This window comes from Eschrichtius robustus, chromosome 15, assembly GCF_028021215.1.
Source record: "Eschrichtius robustus isolate mEscRob2 chromosome 15, mEscRob2.pri, whole genome shotgun sequence".
NCBI lineage: Eukaryota > Metazoa > Chordata > Mammalia > Artiodactyla > Eschrichtiidae > Eschrichtius > Eschrichtius robustus.
In genome coordinates this window covers 81,948,887-81,966,262 of record NC_090838.1, presented here as the reverse complement: position 1 = coordinate 81,966,262, position 17,376 = coordinate 81,948,887, and the positions used below count along the sequence as shown (strand labels likewise).

Below are 17,376 nucleotides of genomic sequence, written 5' to 3'. Positions count from 1 at the left end.
TTCTCATCGGAAACCATAGAAGCCAGAGGCAGTGGGGTGACGTATTTAAGGTGCTGAAAGAAAAAACTTTCAATGAAGAATTCTACATACAGCAAAACTATCCCAGATGCCATGGAGCAACTAAGCCTGAGCGCCACAACTACTGAGCCTGCGCTCTAGAGCCCGTGAGCCGCAACTACTGGAGCCCACATGCCTAGAGCCTGTGCTCTGCAACAAGAGAAGCCACCACAATGAGAAGCACGAGCACCACAACAAAGAGTAGCCCCCACTCACTGCAACTAGAGAAAACATAGGCAGAACACTCTGACATAAGTCGCAGCAAGATCTTTTTTGACCCACCTCCTAGAGTAATGAAAAAACAATAAACAAATGGGACCGAATTAAACTTAAAAGCTTTTACACAGCAAAGGAAACCATAAACAAGACGAAAAGACAACCCTCAGAATGGGAGAAAATATTTGCAAACGAAGAAACTGACAAGGGATTAATCTCCAAAATACACAAACAGCTCATGCAGCTCAAAATCAAAAAAGCAACCCAATCAAAAAATGGACAGAAGACCTAAATAGACATTTCTCCAAAGAAGACATACAGATGGCCAACAAACACATGAAAGGATGCTCAACATCACTAATCATTAGAGAAATGCAAATCAAAACTACAATGAGGTATCACCTCACACCAGTCAGAATGGCCATCATCAAAAAATCTACAAACAATAAATGCTGGAGAGGGTGTGGAGAAAAGGGAACCCTCTTGCACTGTTGGTGAGAATGTAAATTGATACAGCCACTATGGAGAACAGTATGGAGGTTCCTTAAAAAACTGAAACTAGAACTACCATACAACCCAGCAATCCCACTACTGGGCATATACCCTGAGAAAACCGTAATTCAAAAAGAGTCATGTACCACAATGTTCACTGCAGCTCTATTTACAATAGCCAGGACATGGAAGCAAACTAAGTGTCCATTGACAGATGAATGGATAAAGAAGATGTGGCACATATATACAATGGAATAGTAGCCATAAAAAGAAACGAAATTGAGTTATTTGTAGTGAGGTGGATGGACCTAGACTGTGTCATACAGAGTGAAGTAAGTCAGAGAAAAACAAATACCATATGGTAACACATATATGTGGACTCTAAAGAAAAAAAATGGTTCTGAAGAACCTAGGGGCAGGACAGGAATAAAGACGCAGATGTAGAGAATGGATTTGAGGACACAGGGAGGGGGAAGGGTAAGCTGGGACGAAGTGAGAGTGGCATGGACTTATATATACTACCAAAATAGGTAGCTAGTGGGAAGCAGCCACATAGCACAGGGAGATCAGCTTGGTGCTTTGTGACCACCTAGAGGGGTGGTATAGGGACGGTGGGAGGGAGACACAAGAGGGAGGAGATATGGGGACATACGTATATGTATAGCTGACTCACTTTGTTATAAAGCAGAAACCAACACACCATTGTAAAGCAACTATACTCCAATAAAGATGTTAAAAAAATTTTTTATTTAATACACTTAACCTACTAGTTTAGCCTAGCCTACCTTAAATGTGCTCAGAACACTTACATTAGCCCATAGTTGGGCAAAATCATCTAACACAAGCCTATTTTATAAGAAAGTGTTGAATATCTCATGTAATTTATTGAATACTGTGCTTGAAAGTGAAAAACAGAATGGCTGTATGGGTACTCACCATTAGTGTACCCAGCTGAAAGCACACTGGATTTGAAGAATTTTGAAGGACCGAACTACAATTAACTGGTGGATGATGGGGATGCTACAGCCACAGGGTCGTCAGTCTCTCTTCTGATGAGGCTTGAGAATAGCCGGTAGAAAGACCTGGGGCACTGACACTTGGTTTAGCAGGCGTAGTGTTTGTTCTTCAGGAAGATAACCAGTTTTGAGTGCACAGTTTTTCTTCTCTATGGTAAGCAAGAGCTTCCTGTATCTGCCTGCCAGGTCTTGCCAATCTCTTGTAGTTAACATCCATGTCTTCTAACTTCCGTACACCACTGGTGATAGCAGCAAACGCCTCTGCCATTTTCTTTGCTGTGAACTTTCTTGGTGCCTCGGGTATAACTTCTTCTTCCTCTGCCTCAACTTCTTTACTTCTTTCTTCCTCCAGTTCAATCAGCTCTTCATTGGAAGGCTCTTCAGCCTCGATGCCAAGAAGCTCATGAATATCCTCTTTATCAACGTCCAATTCAAGCTGCTTCCCAAGCACTAGCATCCTGTTCCTTTACTATTTCGGCAACAGTAGAATCTTTGTTAAAAGCCTTTCAGTGAGTCCATATAGGTCTTCAGAACTTTCTTCCAAATGCCATTCATGCATTGCTGTGTGACTTCTTCCCATGCTGCAGTGATGGTTCACATTTAGAGCATGGTTGTGTTTGGAAGCGAATACACAACCTTTACATCAGGATGCATGTCACAGACATGCTGTGGATGCCCTGGAGCTTTGTCCAAGATCAGCTGGAATGGGATGTTGTTTTGCCTACAATATTCTCTTGCCTGTGACAGTTAAAAGTCTCCAAACAATGCTACTGTTTCCAGGCTTTCTTCTTATGGTAATAACAAATGGGAAGTGTATGCTTGCTCCCATTCTTGAATGCTCTAGGATTCTCTAATTGGTACATTAGGAAAGGCTTTAATTTGAACCCTGCAACATTTCCACCCAAAAGCAGTGTTAAAATGGTCTCTGAATGCCTGACATTGTCTTGGACTCTTCATGAATGTATGTATGTTCTGGCATACAGTTCTAGAACAAGCTTGTTTCATCAATATTAACTTTTTGTTCTGGCAAATATTTCTAATCCACAATCATCCTATATAGCTCTTCCTTAAAAGCTTCAACACCTTTAGCGTCGGCACTTGCTGCCTCACTGTTGAATTTCACATTATGAAAATTATGATGCTTTTGAAGCATTGAAACCTCCCATGACTTGCTATAAACACTTGTGTATAAAGAGTGAATCGAAAAGACTTCTTGCCTTAGCCTGGGTCATCAGTCAGCTAAGTGGTGTATGTTTCTGTATCTGGTCTTCTATGTGACAAGTAATTTTTCAATATCATCAATTAGCCCAGCTCTTTTCTTCGTGATGATGGTGTATCTAATTGATGCTGTTTCACTGCATCATTGATTCACTTCTTATCCTTTAAGATGGTTATCATCAATGGAAAATTCCTAACTCATGTGTGATGATCATTACTGGCTTGCCACCTTCGTGCTGGGCAATTACCTTGAGTTTTATCTCAAGAGTAATTGCCTTCCTCTTCTTCCTACTAGAAGCAGCAGATGCAGATGGGCATTTTGCAGACAGTACAGGATGTGAAAACACAAACCACAATCTGTACAAAATGCAAGCAACACAGTACACTGAAGCGTATTGGTTGTTTACCCTCAGGATCATATGGCTGACAGGGAGCTATCAACATCCATTTCTAATAAAAACTCTCAACAAAGTGAATATAGAGGGAACACACCTGAATATATATGGTGTCATATATGACAAGGCCATAGCTAACAAAACATACAATAAAAAATAAAAAAGGAAAATCTGAATAGTCTTAGATCTGTTGAAAAAAACTGAATCCTCTGTTAAAAATCCTACTGCATGTTTTCACTGATGAAGTGCTTCTACTAAACATTCTAGAAAGAAACATTACTTCACATACATTTTTAAAAATTATTTATTTATTTATTTGGCTGTGCCAGGTCTTAGTTGTGGCTGGCAGGATCTTCGTTGCGGCATGCAGGATCTTTATAGTTGCGGCACGTGAACTCTGTTAAGGCACGTGGGATCTAGTTCCCTGACCAGGGATTGAACCCAGGCCCCCTGCATTGGGAGCACAGAGTCTTAGCCACTGGACCACCAGGGAAGTCCCATACACATACATTTAAAGCTATAAATTCCCATCTAAGCACTGTTGTAAACTGAATTCCACAACTTTTGAATGGTTGTATTTTTATTATTCCGTTCCAAGTATCTCATTTCCATTCTGATTTCTTCTTGATCAATGGGTTACTTAGAAGTATGTTGCTTAATTTCTCGACATTTGAGAATTTTGTAGTTATTTTTGTTTTTGGGTAGTGTACGGTTGTTCTTGAATAAGCAATGTGCGCTTGAAATGAATGTGTACTTTGCAGCCACTGGCTTTAGTGTTCTAATAAGTGTCAATTTGTTTGATAGGTTCAAATATTTTATATTTGTATTGGTTTTATATGTTTATTGTATCAATTACAGAAAGAGGTGGGTGAGAATCTTCAACTGTAATTGTGAACTTGTTTTCTCCTTTAATTTTGTCAAATTTTGCTTCATATTACTTTGCAGTTGTTATTAGGTTCGTACTTACTAAGGATTATTGTATCTTCCTGCTGAATTAATCCTTTCATGATTGTGAAAACAACTTCTCTCTGGTAAAACCCTATCTTAAAATCACTTTGGTATTAATATAGCCATATTTGCTTTCATACAATTAGTGTTTGCATGATATAACTTTTTCCGTGCTTTTACTTTTAACCTACAAACTGTATCTTTTGTAAGTAGTATATAGTCAAGTCTTTTACTTAATCCAGTCAGACCATCTTTATCTTGCAACTGGAGCACAAGTATCGTCCACTTGTTGAAAGTTCACTTTACACTACTTCACTTTTATGAAATACCTAACATTAGTACCTGTTTTTGCTAACTGAAAGAAATCTGAAGAGGATATTTGCTTTTAACAAAAAAAAAGGCAAGATGCGAAAACAGCATTCAGCGTTTGTTTTGCAGAGAGGTGTTGCAGAGGCAGTGTGCATCCTGAGCAGTGAAAGCGGCCCCGCCAAGCTCCTTCCCAGGAAACTACACTCAGCATCTCAGCATCAAGGCGCCATGGCTTTGAGCTGTGTCTGTGAGCGTCTGTGCTTTATGTCTATTTATTTTGTGCATCCATTAGCAAGATGTGTCCTAAGGTACCTGCTTCTACGCTTGCAAAAGGTTTCAGAGGAAACCGCTACTTTCAATACTTTCGAATAGCGGGGGAAACTTGCATTTAGAAAAGTCCCATTTGTTCCTTCTTTCCTACCTTTTTACTCAATTAAAAAAATAAGAATGTCATTTTCTCATTCAACTCCAAAAGCTTTTCCTACTTGGAGTTAATTTTTATTTTGGTTAAGATATACATAACACAAAATTGACCATTTTAATCATTTTTAAGTGTACAATTCAGTGGCAGTAAGGATATTTACAATGTTGTACAACCATCACCACCATCTATCTCCAGAATTTTTTCATCATCCCAAACAGAAAGTCTGTAACCGTTAAACAGTAACTTCCAGTTCCTTCCTCTCAGCCCCAGTAACCATCATTCTACTTCCTGTCTCTACTCTAGGAACATGACTGTCCCTCGTATAAGTGGAATCATACAATATCTGTCCTTTTGTGTGTCTGCCATATTTCACTCAGTGTATTTTCAAGACTCATCCATGTTGTAGCCTGTGTCAGAATTTCTTTCCTTTTTAAGACTGGAAAATATTCCACTGTATAGATTTGCCACATTGTTTACCTGTTCATCTATTGGGTTGTTTCCACTTCTTGGCTCTTGTGAATAACGCTGCTATGAACATGAGTCTACAAGTACCTGCTTGAATCCTTGCTTTCAATTCTTTTGAGTATAAACATAGGAGTGGAATTGCTGGATCATGCATTAATTCTATGTTTAACTTTTAGAGGAACTTTATCCAGACTTCTAAAAATATTGTTCCACTGTTGCTTAAGATTATCCATGAATTTACAGTTTCCCTTGTACACCGTTTTTTTCTTGCATCATGATGTGGGTTACTTTTTTTTCCTAAGGATATTCTTTTTTTCTTTTTCTTATTATTTTTTTTAATCCTAAGGATATTCTTAAAAGTTCCTTCAGCAAGGGCCTGAAGAGAAACTCTGGCTTTTATCTGAAAATGTCAGTAAGAACAGGGAAAATAATTTTGCTGTGTCTAGACTTATTTTCAGACATGTTATCTGGCACAGTAAGAGTGGCATCTACTTTCTTGACTCCCCCTGTTGTTGTTAAGAAGTCAACTGTTAAGTCTGTCACCTCTTTGAAGATCATGTTTTTCCCCATTGTGGGTACTTTTAAGAACCTATTTGTTTTGGGTATTCTTTTAACTTATTACTGTTACTTACTACCCACAGGTGTGGATATTTTATTTATCTTGCTTGATTTAGTTAGGCTTCTTCAATCTGACACGTCAATACTGGAAAAATTTCAGTCTCAGAATGTCACCCTCCCTCACCAGTCTCTTAATTCTCTGTCACTGATCGTCAAACCTATACTTTTGTGTCCACCTTACAAGTTAACACTTCTTTACAGTTTCCTGTTACTCAATGCTGTCTTGTGTTATTTTTACCAATCTTTCAGTTTGTAAAAGAACTTTTTTCTGCCACTTAACTCATGTGCTGAATTTCTAATTTTAACCATCATGTCTCATTTCTGTAAGTTCTATTCAGCTTCTTTCCAAATCTGGTCATTTCTGGCAATCTCATTCTTTCATCATATTCCTATACTCTCATTTCTTCAAACAAACATACTAAACATTTCAGAATATAAAATAAGTGCTGGATCATTCCAGAACCTACAAACTTTGCACGTTTAATAAACATGGCAGTCTCAGGTTTGCATTGACTCTTGCTCATGGTAGCTTTCAATTTTCATATTTGTGGATACAATGCATTTGATTGTGAATAACAGTCCTTGGAACTATCATCTGTGGGACTCCTTTGAGGCCTGGCTTGAAGGTGATTTCCTCTATAGAGAATCCAAGTTTTCCTCTTCTTTTGCCTATTGGAGATTTCTAATCAACAGTGCCAATTCTAGATCCAAAACTGTATAAAAGAAGCTTCTGGTAAGAAATTCCCAGGGAAGACATTTCCCACTAAGATAGGTAGATATTTCTACTTACTCTTTTCAGAAAACTTTGTTTTTGAAAGTTCATCCATTAAAGATTTTGGTTTGAAGTGGGCTGACGTTAGGCGGGGGTCTTTGATCTCCTACTCTGAGCTCACAGGTAAAAATCCAGGCTCTAGGCCTTGTCTACGCTACTTGATTTCAATTTAATTCCTTTTAGTACAGCTACAGCTGTCTAGGAGAATCAATGAGCTATAGAAAAGTGGCTTCTTTATTTTATTCCTTCATAGAGATGATTATTTTAGTTACTACTGTTCTAAAACTTCTAATAATTTCATTTTCCTTTGTAAACTCTTAAACTATAAAGGGTCAGAAGAGAGACAAAGAATTTTGATCTCTTACCTTTTGAGAACCATTTAACCCGTCACTATTTGGTTTTTTGGTTAATTGTCACTTCGAAAGGTAGTTAATCAGTGGTGTTTCTTTACAAAAGTGTGACAGGAGTTTCAGCTTGGCTGGGGAGAAACCTGTTTCCATGTTAGCATTGTAATAACCACTCAGAAGTCACTACAGCATCAAATTTCTGTGCTTTTAAGATGAGTTCCTGGCGCAAACTCTTACACCTGTAACACTGATGAAGTGCGTGTTGACTCTGCAACCAGAGAATGATGCCAATAAACTGAGTCAGAACATTGTATGAATACTTTAATGCAAAATGCTTAACACTTAAAATTAGCAAAGCTTCATTTAAATTAAAACTCCGTTTAACTAAAGATGGTTAACCCCAAGAATGGTGCAGTAGTTGACCTCTGCTATATAATGCCAGTCCTAAGGCAATACAACGTCCAAATGTCGGTGGTCGCTTCCTCCACTGCTCTTCTGAACCCTAAGGGGTCGGGGAGAGGGTACTCAGACACAACAAAACACAACCCAAATAAACTGCGCGGTGATTCCTAAGAGTTAGAACCCATTTGACTAAGCTGTCCAACCACACAGCTGGGGAATAACTGCAGGTCTTGTTCCAGAGCTGATAAGGGGTTCTGTTTTTACAGCTGGGTAGAAGCTCTGCACTAGGTGAGAAGTCACAGTTTAAGGATGCATGTTCTGTAAATAGTTACTACATATACACATTTAGTGTCTGTAAACACTAAAAATATACATTAGACAGAGTACCCTTACCAGGTGGGTACAGTTTAAAAAAGAAGATGAGGTAACATGAGTCTCAAAGTCCACAGGATTCCTGCCTGAAGAGTTTGAACAGCTGCCAGTACTTCACTTCCAATGTGCGGGGGGTAAGGCGCCTCTGGGACCCTCAGGGTTTGCCAAAACTGGATTCACTGGCTTTCAGCATAGCAACCGCATCTTTCACTGCATGGTAGATAACATTCTTCACCTGAAAAAACGAGAGAAAATATGGTCAGCTTACCATGAAATCTAAAATCTGTCAGTAAGAATAAACCTTCCCCCTACCAATTTTATACCACGCTCTTGAAATTCAAAACTCAAAATTCAATATGAAATGTTAATAATACTTGAAAGGCCCCTGGGCTCCTTTAGGCTGTTATTTTATACACATTTTAAACCCATGCCTCCTTTGAAGAACTTAAACGCTCATTTTCCCCCTTCCAGAGGCTTTGATCCTACGTGGCCCTGCCCCCGGTGAGTGCAGACACAAGCAAGCCCCAAGGTACAGCTCTATTTTTCAGTTTATCTATTTCCCTAGTTTTCCAAACATGGAATCATATGTTAGATGATTCACTACTGAAAGCCTCTAAACCAAAATGAGATTTCCTCCATGTTTATTCCTCCTTTGCCTAAGTAGGCAGCAGAACTAGACATAAAGCCAGTTCATCAACTCACTGTACCAAGTGTGGTATGGCCAAGTTTGCTGATTATTTTTATAAGGTCAGTAATGGGCTATGAAGCCAGAGTCAGAGAATGCCAGGAATCACAGCCATTTTTACCTGTAATTTATCTTCATGATTTGTATGAGTCTGTGACAGATAGCGGAATTCCTGAGTAAGCCAGAAGCAGTGTTTAACATGTTCTGGAGAAACAAAATCTTCAGCCACTTTGATACAGCTATATAAGTTATGAACCTGGAAAACAACAAGCCACATCAGTCACACATGCCAAAGTTTGTAGTGTAAGGAGAATAAAGAATAAAGTAATGGTTCTTGCCTGATGTGGAGCTCCTGCTGGGATAAATACCACATCTCCAAGAAACTGCACGATAGCCCAGCCTTGAACTCCATACTCTTGATGAAGACGCTTTCTTAGTGATCGGTCTAAATACCAGCTCTGATCGTGAATGGGATCGTGGTCTGCGGGGTTTTCTTGACCTTGCTCTTCTGATACCTAGAATACATTCCAAGTATTATGAAACTGAGTAACATGCTGGGTCTCCATGAGGGCATTTTGCCCCCTGGACAGTGTGGGCAGTCAGCCAGTGAATGTCAGGCCTTCTGTAACATGTGTCCCTGTTGGCAGAAAGAGAAAACAGCACTCAAAGACATTAACTGAGTGAACCAAGAGGAGCCTGAAAGAAAATGAGGGTTCCCTTCTGTCATTTCCTATAAACCGTGACTGGCAGTCTGCATATTTTTGTAAACACTGTGTTAGGACAGTATTTTGGCCTAGGCTTTTGAATGTAAGTAGACTTAAGCTCCTTAGAAATAGACTTGCTACACTGCAGTCCTTAAAAAGCTGTATTCACTTAACAATTTGAGTTATGAAACAGTCCCAAAGTTGGCTGTAGGTTAAACTTGTTTATTCTAGACCCAGTATCTGGCAGCACAGACTCAGGGTGACACTATCAAAGGAACAACATGGTGACCAGCAGGTTTTATGGAAGAGTCAAATTATCCTTAGCTAGAAACATCTTGACTGAAGCAAATGCTGGTTAAGGGTCTAACCTGGCACCAGGCAGCACCACTCCCCATGAACAACTGAAGAATACCAGCCACAAATATCTGGGCTGCAACTAGCAGCCTCAGTGGCGAATAGGTTAAAAACTGAATATGCCCATCTTTCCAGTTGCCTAGAACTTCCACACAGAACCCTTGCTGAACAACGTGCTAACTACTGGAAACCTGGAATCTTCAAAGTCCCTGTATCCCTTTCCCACATAAGCTAATGGCCACAGTAGGGTGTGAAGTCTTCCTTACCTACTACTAAATAAGGGTGGATAAAACCAACAGGGACCTTAGTAACTCACTTGCAACACAGCTATCAAGAGCAAAGAAATGACACACGGACTTCTGAAGTGCTTAGATTTTTAAGGCAATAAAAACAAATAGATACTACGTGATGATCAGAGGAACTACCTTGAAGGCAGCGCACAAAAACCTCCAGATGCACTATGACGTAACACACAGACATAAGAAAAAAGATAAGTTTCCCTCTTTTCAGAGGTGTGAGCCTAATCATCTAGAAATCGTTGTTCCTTAGCAACCAGCTTCAGCCTATCCAATCTGAGATGCACAGATCTAACTTTTGAAGCTGTGATTATTCTCCAGTAACCCAGTCAGGTCTCGACATGTAGTATAATACTGCTATTCTGCATATCTCTCTTCACATGCCATAGGGTAAGGAGCACACCTTTTTAAGAAATTCTCGTATCTTCTCTGTGTCCTTAGCAGCATATATGTGCCAGAGGGCTCCTGGCTTCTCTTTTCCTTCAATAAATCGCTTTATCGTGAGTTCATCAGAATCTCCATCTTGGATGGTTTTAAGGACTTCTGGAGCAAGAGGAAGCAAACATCAGACCACAACGTCCCAGCTCAGAGAATAAGCCCCACTTTTATGCTCAGCACCCTACCTTCTTCTTGGTCACACTGTCCTTTGGGAATTCCCACATAGACCATGACATTAGCTGCATCAGATACATCTAAGTGAAGATTTGTTGTTCCATATTTCCGATCTTCTGGAGTAATTAATCCTGCAAACAGAAAATGCCTTAAATTTACTGAGACAGCAAAAACTCCCTCAGTCTTTCCCACTCCCTGGAATACGTGGTCACAACACTTAAAAGCTACCTTTCTAACCATGTAAAAGTAATGGAACAATATTTAATATTAAGTTATTTTATCCTTTCAACTTTGGGGAAAAAAGTTCTTATTAAATATTTATTTGTAAGAATAAAAACCCAACTCCTAATACGAGCACTTGTTTCTGGTGAGAGGCAAAATAGGTTTCCTCCTGCTGAGAACAACTAAAAATCCTTGATGAAATTATTTTTAAAAATATCTTTTTAATGAGTCAGTATGCTGGCAAGAAAAGAAGAAAGCCAAAACTAGAAAGCAGGACTCGGGAACGGTACAGTGGACGACTGAGGCTAGGATTTGCCAAAAGGATGTTTGCTCAAGCAGGTGAGCTCAAGCTTTGGTTGACACAGACTAGGAGGACTCTGGGGTAAGACGTGAGTCTAACAGAAACCCCCCTCAGAAACACGTAAAGCTGGGACCTCAAATGACTATGGACTCAGTGCAAGAAGGAACGTTGCCCACATGTTCCCTGGATCCCTCAGCTGTGACAGAGGTGAGCCTGAGCACGAGGTCCACGCTGGTGCTCATAACCCGAGACTCTAACCTCTTACCCCAGGAGAAGGCGCATGTGTTCAGCATTCGCCCTGAGGCTCGTCAAGCCCTGCGGTTACCTTGGACGCACATCCTGACATGCGGTCACTGCTTCTTGAATGGGCAGCAGAGCCAAGCATAGCTCAGGGTGGGCAAGCCGAGGCTGTTTTCTAACCTGCCAGGCCCTGAAGCAGCCCTGTCTTGTTCGGAGGCCAAGGAACTTCCTCTCTGGCTTGCAGGGGGCCTGTGGTTTAGGAGCAGCTATACACAGGAGAGGGGACCTTATCATTTCAACCGCGGACCGTGGCCCTAGGGCTCAGCTGCACTGTCCTTTCTTTCCAGTTTGCTGAAATATCAGCCCTAGGAGGAGGTAAAGCAACAGATATTGGACAAAAATCATAGGATATATGAGATTTCCTTTAAAATAGTAAAGGAAAAATATAAAGGGAGGAAATAAGGAAACAATTATGGAAAAGAACCTGAGAGCTGTCGTAACTGGGGGATGAGTACAGGGGAAGTCACTGTCCTGGACTCTCACGTTTTCAGTGCATTTGGAAAATTTTCTGTAGTAAAAAATGAACAAGTAAAATCTGAGAAGAGAAAAAAGCAACTAACAAGATAGAAGGCAAATGAATGAAATGAACAGTTATCCACGACAGCACGGAGGAATATCCAGAAGTCTGATTCCATTTATATAAAGCTCAAAAGCAGGTTAAATACTAAAGGATATTCTGCAGGAACACAAACATATATGGTAAAACTATAAATGTAAGGAAATGATAAACACAAACTTCAGGATGTTGGTTAACACTGAGGGCAGAAGGAAGGAGATGGAGCTGGGAGGAGTGAGGAAAGGTGAGCAAGTCTCAGAGCCTCGTCAGAAGCTGCTTGCTCGTTTGGCTGTTGCCAAACTGAATAAAAAGTATTCCACAAAAGAGGAAGGAAATGACACCTACCCAGCCATCAGCCCAAAGTCCAGCCAATCCCAGCTACGGGTGACTGCACACTGATGAAACCAGTCTCTAAACTGAGAGAGCCTGAACTCAGACGGAACCAAAAACAACGGTCCCAGGGAAAGGATTCCCAGAAAATAGAAAATCCTGAAACAAAACACACCATGGACTTTTATGAAAAGAACACAAGCTGACACAGTAGGGGCTGCTGGGTGACAGAGTACTGGGGTTGGAGGCTGGGTCAAGCCTAGAAATTAGGAGACTTAAGTCCTCCTCCCGGACCTGCCACTAGATGCCCCTTGGATATCCTGATCAGGTCACCGTCCCCTCTATCGTCCTGAAGTCCTGGTCCCCATGTGTAAAACTGGTGCTGGAGCTGGAGCTGGAGAGAGGGTGACTATGTGGTCTTTCCAAAGAGCCTTTCACCCCACGTTGTCTGTGGAGGAGTCACAGCTCAGTCACCCAACTTCTGAAAAACGACTGCTCTTTAACGACGTTTATGATAAGGTGTGAGGGGTTTGAAAATGAACACGTTTTCTTTATTTTCAACCCCTAACTGCTTACTCTGAACGGGAACAATTTTGATAGGAAAAGCTAGTAGAGAATAACACTGCCCTCTATCTATTGGTATCTAGGAGGAAAAGAGCTGCTGTCAAGCCATTTAAACCAAGCAGACTATTTATTTTGAAAACTTCTCAGATAACCACTTCAACCCTATAAAGCTGCATAATTTCTATAAGGCATGGATAATCACTATGCAACATTACACCATTTGCTTTAGTGGAAAAATGCTTCCATTTACGTAAAATCATTGCAAATCTTCACTGTGAACAGAATATGCCCCGAAGTCCCAGCCATCCAGCTTCTTTGAAGGGCTCGGGGGAAGGGAACATCCTGGGCATCTAGACTGTGGGAACTTCCCAAGGTAAACTCCCCTCTTGGAATGTTCCCTGACCTCACTCCAGGTGGTTCCCTGGGCCAACTCCACCGGAACAGAAGAAGTCGGGGGCTGAGGTCCAAGCTCCTCCCTCTCCCAACAGCATCTGGAGAACATGGCAAAGATGCCAAAGACTCTGGCTTGCCACCCTCAAGTCTGAGAGACTGGAGTTGGGATCATTATGGGAGGAAGGAAATAAATCAGAGAAATACAATTCTAAGGGTGTTTTCAGTACTAACTTAAGTAACTAACTACTACCCACCAACACAGAACACTGAATTTAAGAGTAGCAGTTGCTGAAACAGCTGGAATGCTAGCAGACTGACCTAAACGTCCGGCAACATTAAAACAATTAATAAAATTACATCCATTCAATTATGTACCATGCAACCGTTAAAAACGATCACACTAAAAACCATTAAGCAACATGTAAAGATTTTACTGTATAATATTAGGTGTAGGAGAAACTTTTTAAATGGCCTATGCCCTACAACTGCAACTATGAAATGGAAATATACATCATACACGTGACCAAGGAGTGAAAGGAAATATGCAAAAACGAAGACTACTGCTGTGTTAAGGGTTAGGATCATAGACGTTTTCCATCTCTCCCTCCCCAAAAATCAATGTTCCAAACATTCTGACTTGCCTTACTTCTGTAATAATTTTTTCAAGTGAGCCATTTCTTCCTTACCATAAGCATTATACATCTTGGGACCCAGATCTGGCCTAACAAAGTAGTTTGGCAGCCTTGAGGCCAAGTTCAGTTTGCCATCTCTCCTTGTGTACTCAGGCAGTGGAATGTTGGCCATCAGATCATCAAACCTAGGACAAGAGAACCATGAAATTTGCAAAATAAGCTTATGTTTCTACTATATCGTGGGATTTGATTTGTTCCTTCTATACCAAAAGGAACAACAAAAATATCTGTGCTCGTGAAGATGGAGATAGCTATCATTAACAACATTTAAGATTAGCATATGGTATCACTTATATGTGGATTCTAAAATATGATACAAATGAACCTATCTATAAAACAGAAACAGAATCAGGGATTCTGAATTCATAGAGAATAGACTGGTGGTTGCCAAGGGGGAGGGGGTTGGGAAAGGGCAGGAGTGGTAGTTTGGGATTAGTAAATGCAAACTGGTATATATAGAATGGATAAACAACAAGGTCCTACTGTATAGCACAGGGAACTATATTCAATATCCTGTGATAAACCATAATGGAAAAGAATATAAAAAAAGAGTGTATAGATATGTATAACTGAGTCACTTTGCTGTACGGCAGTAATTAACACAACACTGTAATTCAACTATACTTCAATAAAAAATAAATTTAAAAAAACCAATATTTAAGATTAGAATTATAGTGCTTATGAACAAAGACATCTTCTTTCTCTCCTACAACACACATACATATCAAAATGATCTAGAATACTGCAGACAGAAGATCTGAAAAACAAATTCCTGATAAGAAGTGACACTAAGGGATATATTATTCATTAGTTCTGAGGATTCTCTGCAAGGTTCAAGCTCAATTCAGGAAAATGGATCTAGCAATTCCGCTGTCTTGTCTAAAGCAATGATATCACTGTATGATACCCAACCCCAGCATGTCTGATCTCACTCCTGCCTCCAAATCAGTGCGTGCACGTCTGAGCCGGCCTCTTCTCTGGCGGAGCACTACAGTGGAAATGCGTGGAGTTTTCACTAGTGAGCCAGATTTAAAAGTCAGTAACTTCACCTCACCACCTCAAAAAAAATTCATCCTACCAAGTCAAGGACAGGATCATCTCTCCCCCTCCCCATAATCGTACCTGGAGGGCATCATATCTCTAAAATCTTCTCCTGGTGGCCAGTCCTTAAGTTTCAACACCATGGGCTCTTTTTCATTTTTCAAGCGGTCTGCAAGGGAACCAGAATTACTGAATTGCCACTATTCATAACTCGGAAACAGACCAAAATCAATGGCAAATTAGCACTTTAAGCCTTAACAATGCAAATAAAACTTATCTCTGCAAGATCTTCATAACCTGACACATTTGGTATACAAATATTATTTTTCTTTAATATTCCCCTCCTGCAAATGGCCAATCACTTTATTTCTACAGTGCCAAGAAATCCGTTCATACCCAGGAAGCAGCAAGGGGTAGCAAAATGAAGATCACCAACTAGTTTGTGTTACAGCCCTGCCTTTTCTAAATGATTATTCAACTGCTACTCCTTCTTTGAGATTTCAGCCACTCCCTTCTTTCTATTCCACACAGGCGGTGTTTTGACAGATCCAATCTCCTCCTATACAGTGTTCTAGAAGAACTGAGCAGCTCCCCAACTAACAAACAGCAATTTAACAATCAAAGCGCCACAGATTTTAGAAAACCCAGTTTTCTGAGGCCAGCATGAAATAGAAATGACTTACTTTGCTCAGAGAGACTGAAGCTACCTGATGTTCTGTCCGGGGACAACTAGGGCTAATAGGGCCCACTTTCCCCCGCCTCCCCATCTTCTAGGTGACACATACAGGGTTTAGTCAGAACTATTTTCTTGTAATAGCGCAGCTACCCACTGCAGGTAATGTGAAGGAACCAAGAACCAAGGAGCTCTAATTGAAAAAAATATGTTGACGATTATGATTAACAGCAATGGTAACTATTATTTCACTTCTTGCTGTGTTCCAGTCTCTGCTCAGTGTTTTAACCATTTAGTCCTTACAACTAAATCCGACATCCCAGCGAGATTTGGCACTATTTAATATTTCTACTTTTGGATGAGGAAACTGACAGATGCCTGAGGCTGTCCAGCTATTGAAATTAAACAGCAGAACTGAAACTGGAACCGAGTTTCAAACCTTATATTCATGAGGACTAACATCTGTATAGTGTCCTATAGTCAACCGAGTCCCATAACCTAGTTTGAACAGGTGCACACTCCAGGAGACAAGAAACACAGGAAAATACGGGTACAGTGTATGTGCAGGACACCAGGGGCGTCTCAGCGTGGGTGGGGTACTGGGGGTCTGGGCAGCAGAATCATCAGTATGCAAGAGGCAGGCTGCGGTGGACTCCGGGCTGCCTTAACCATTTGCAGGCATGAGGAAGTGTGAGCCCCAGAAAAATGCAATTACCAAGCTCACGTACACAGCAAGTACATATCAAGAGTCAGGATTTGAACCCACACCTAACTGGAAAGCACACTGTAGTATGTGTGCCCCTCGATCCCCTTTCAAAGGACCTGCTGCCCAGACACAGCTTCGGGGTCTGCGTCAGCTGCAGAGAGCCGTCCTGCCAGGTCACACCCTCCCTGGAGCACCGGCACCTGGAGACCGAGGGAGGTGAGGGGATAAAGGCCCCGACTTTCCCCACTTCAGCCCAATCTGAGACAATGAGAGGCGATGCCTGCTCCAGAGCTCCCTGCCAGACCGGCTGAGGCTCCGCTGAGCCTACGCCACAGCCAGCTCCTTCTCCAGCCCAGTCCTGCTTCCTCCTCCTCCATTTCACAGACGTTGATCCCCACGTAAACATCTTACGGCTGAAACTCAATCCTAACATCTACGTGTGGAAACCCCCATCATGCCCTACTTAGAGTTAGCTATACCTTTGTTCTAAAGTTCGTTGAAAGTATGGGCCATAACCTGTAAACGTGGGTAATGGGAAATAAGGAAGCAGGAGATTACAAGGTAAAACTATGTCGTAAAAGAATGAGAATGATAAATGAGCAAAGTTGAATTATTGAGTCCAATAAGAATGAACTGGCCAAGCCCTCCAGTGGGGGTGGCAGCATGAGGCCAGGTGCCTGTGCTGATGAAGCGGTTCTCGGAAACAGTTTACTGACTGGCCGGTCCACGGAAAGGGCCCAAGCTCAGCACCAGACACTCACGCCTCCTTACCACCACCATCGCCCCTCGCCCAGGTGAAGCAGGCAGTGACCAGGATAACCTGCGTTAAACGGATTCACGTTCTCTGGCGCGTTCAGTTCTACTTATCTTGTTAAACATAATTAAAATTTTTAAAA

General features: G+C 41.1%; 1 protein-coding gene across 2 annotated transcripts in view; it reads right to left on the bottom strand.

Moving 5' to 3' along the window:
- Positions 1-7,585: 7,585 nt before the first annotated feature.
- The window catches only part of KDM3A (lysine demethylase 3A), a 54,272-nt gene continuing 44,481 nt past the window's right edge, over positions 7,586-17,376 (bottom strand). For both annotated transcript variants that reach the window (XM_068564008.1, XM_068564009.1), the window contains exons 20-26: positions 15,183-15,270; positions 14,055-14,185; positions 10,714-10,833; positions 10,494-10,633; positions 9,075-9,251; positions 8,858-8,992; positions 7,586-8,286 (exon numbers count right to left, since the gene is read on the bottom strand). In XM_068564008.1, coding sequence (XP_068420109.1) covers positions 8,206-8,286; positions 8,858-8,992; positions 9,075-9,251; positions 10,494-10,633; positions 10,714-10,833; positions 14,055-14,185; positions 15,183-15,270 — 872 coding nt within the window. In that variant the 3' untranslated portion in view covers positions 7,586-8,205. The remainder of the gene's footprint in view (positions 8,287-8,857; positions 8,993-9,074; positions 9,252-10,493; positions 10,634-10,713; positions 10,834-14,054; positions 14,186-15,182; positions 15,271-17,376) is intronic.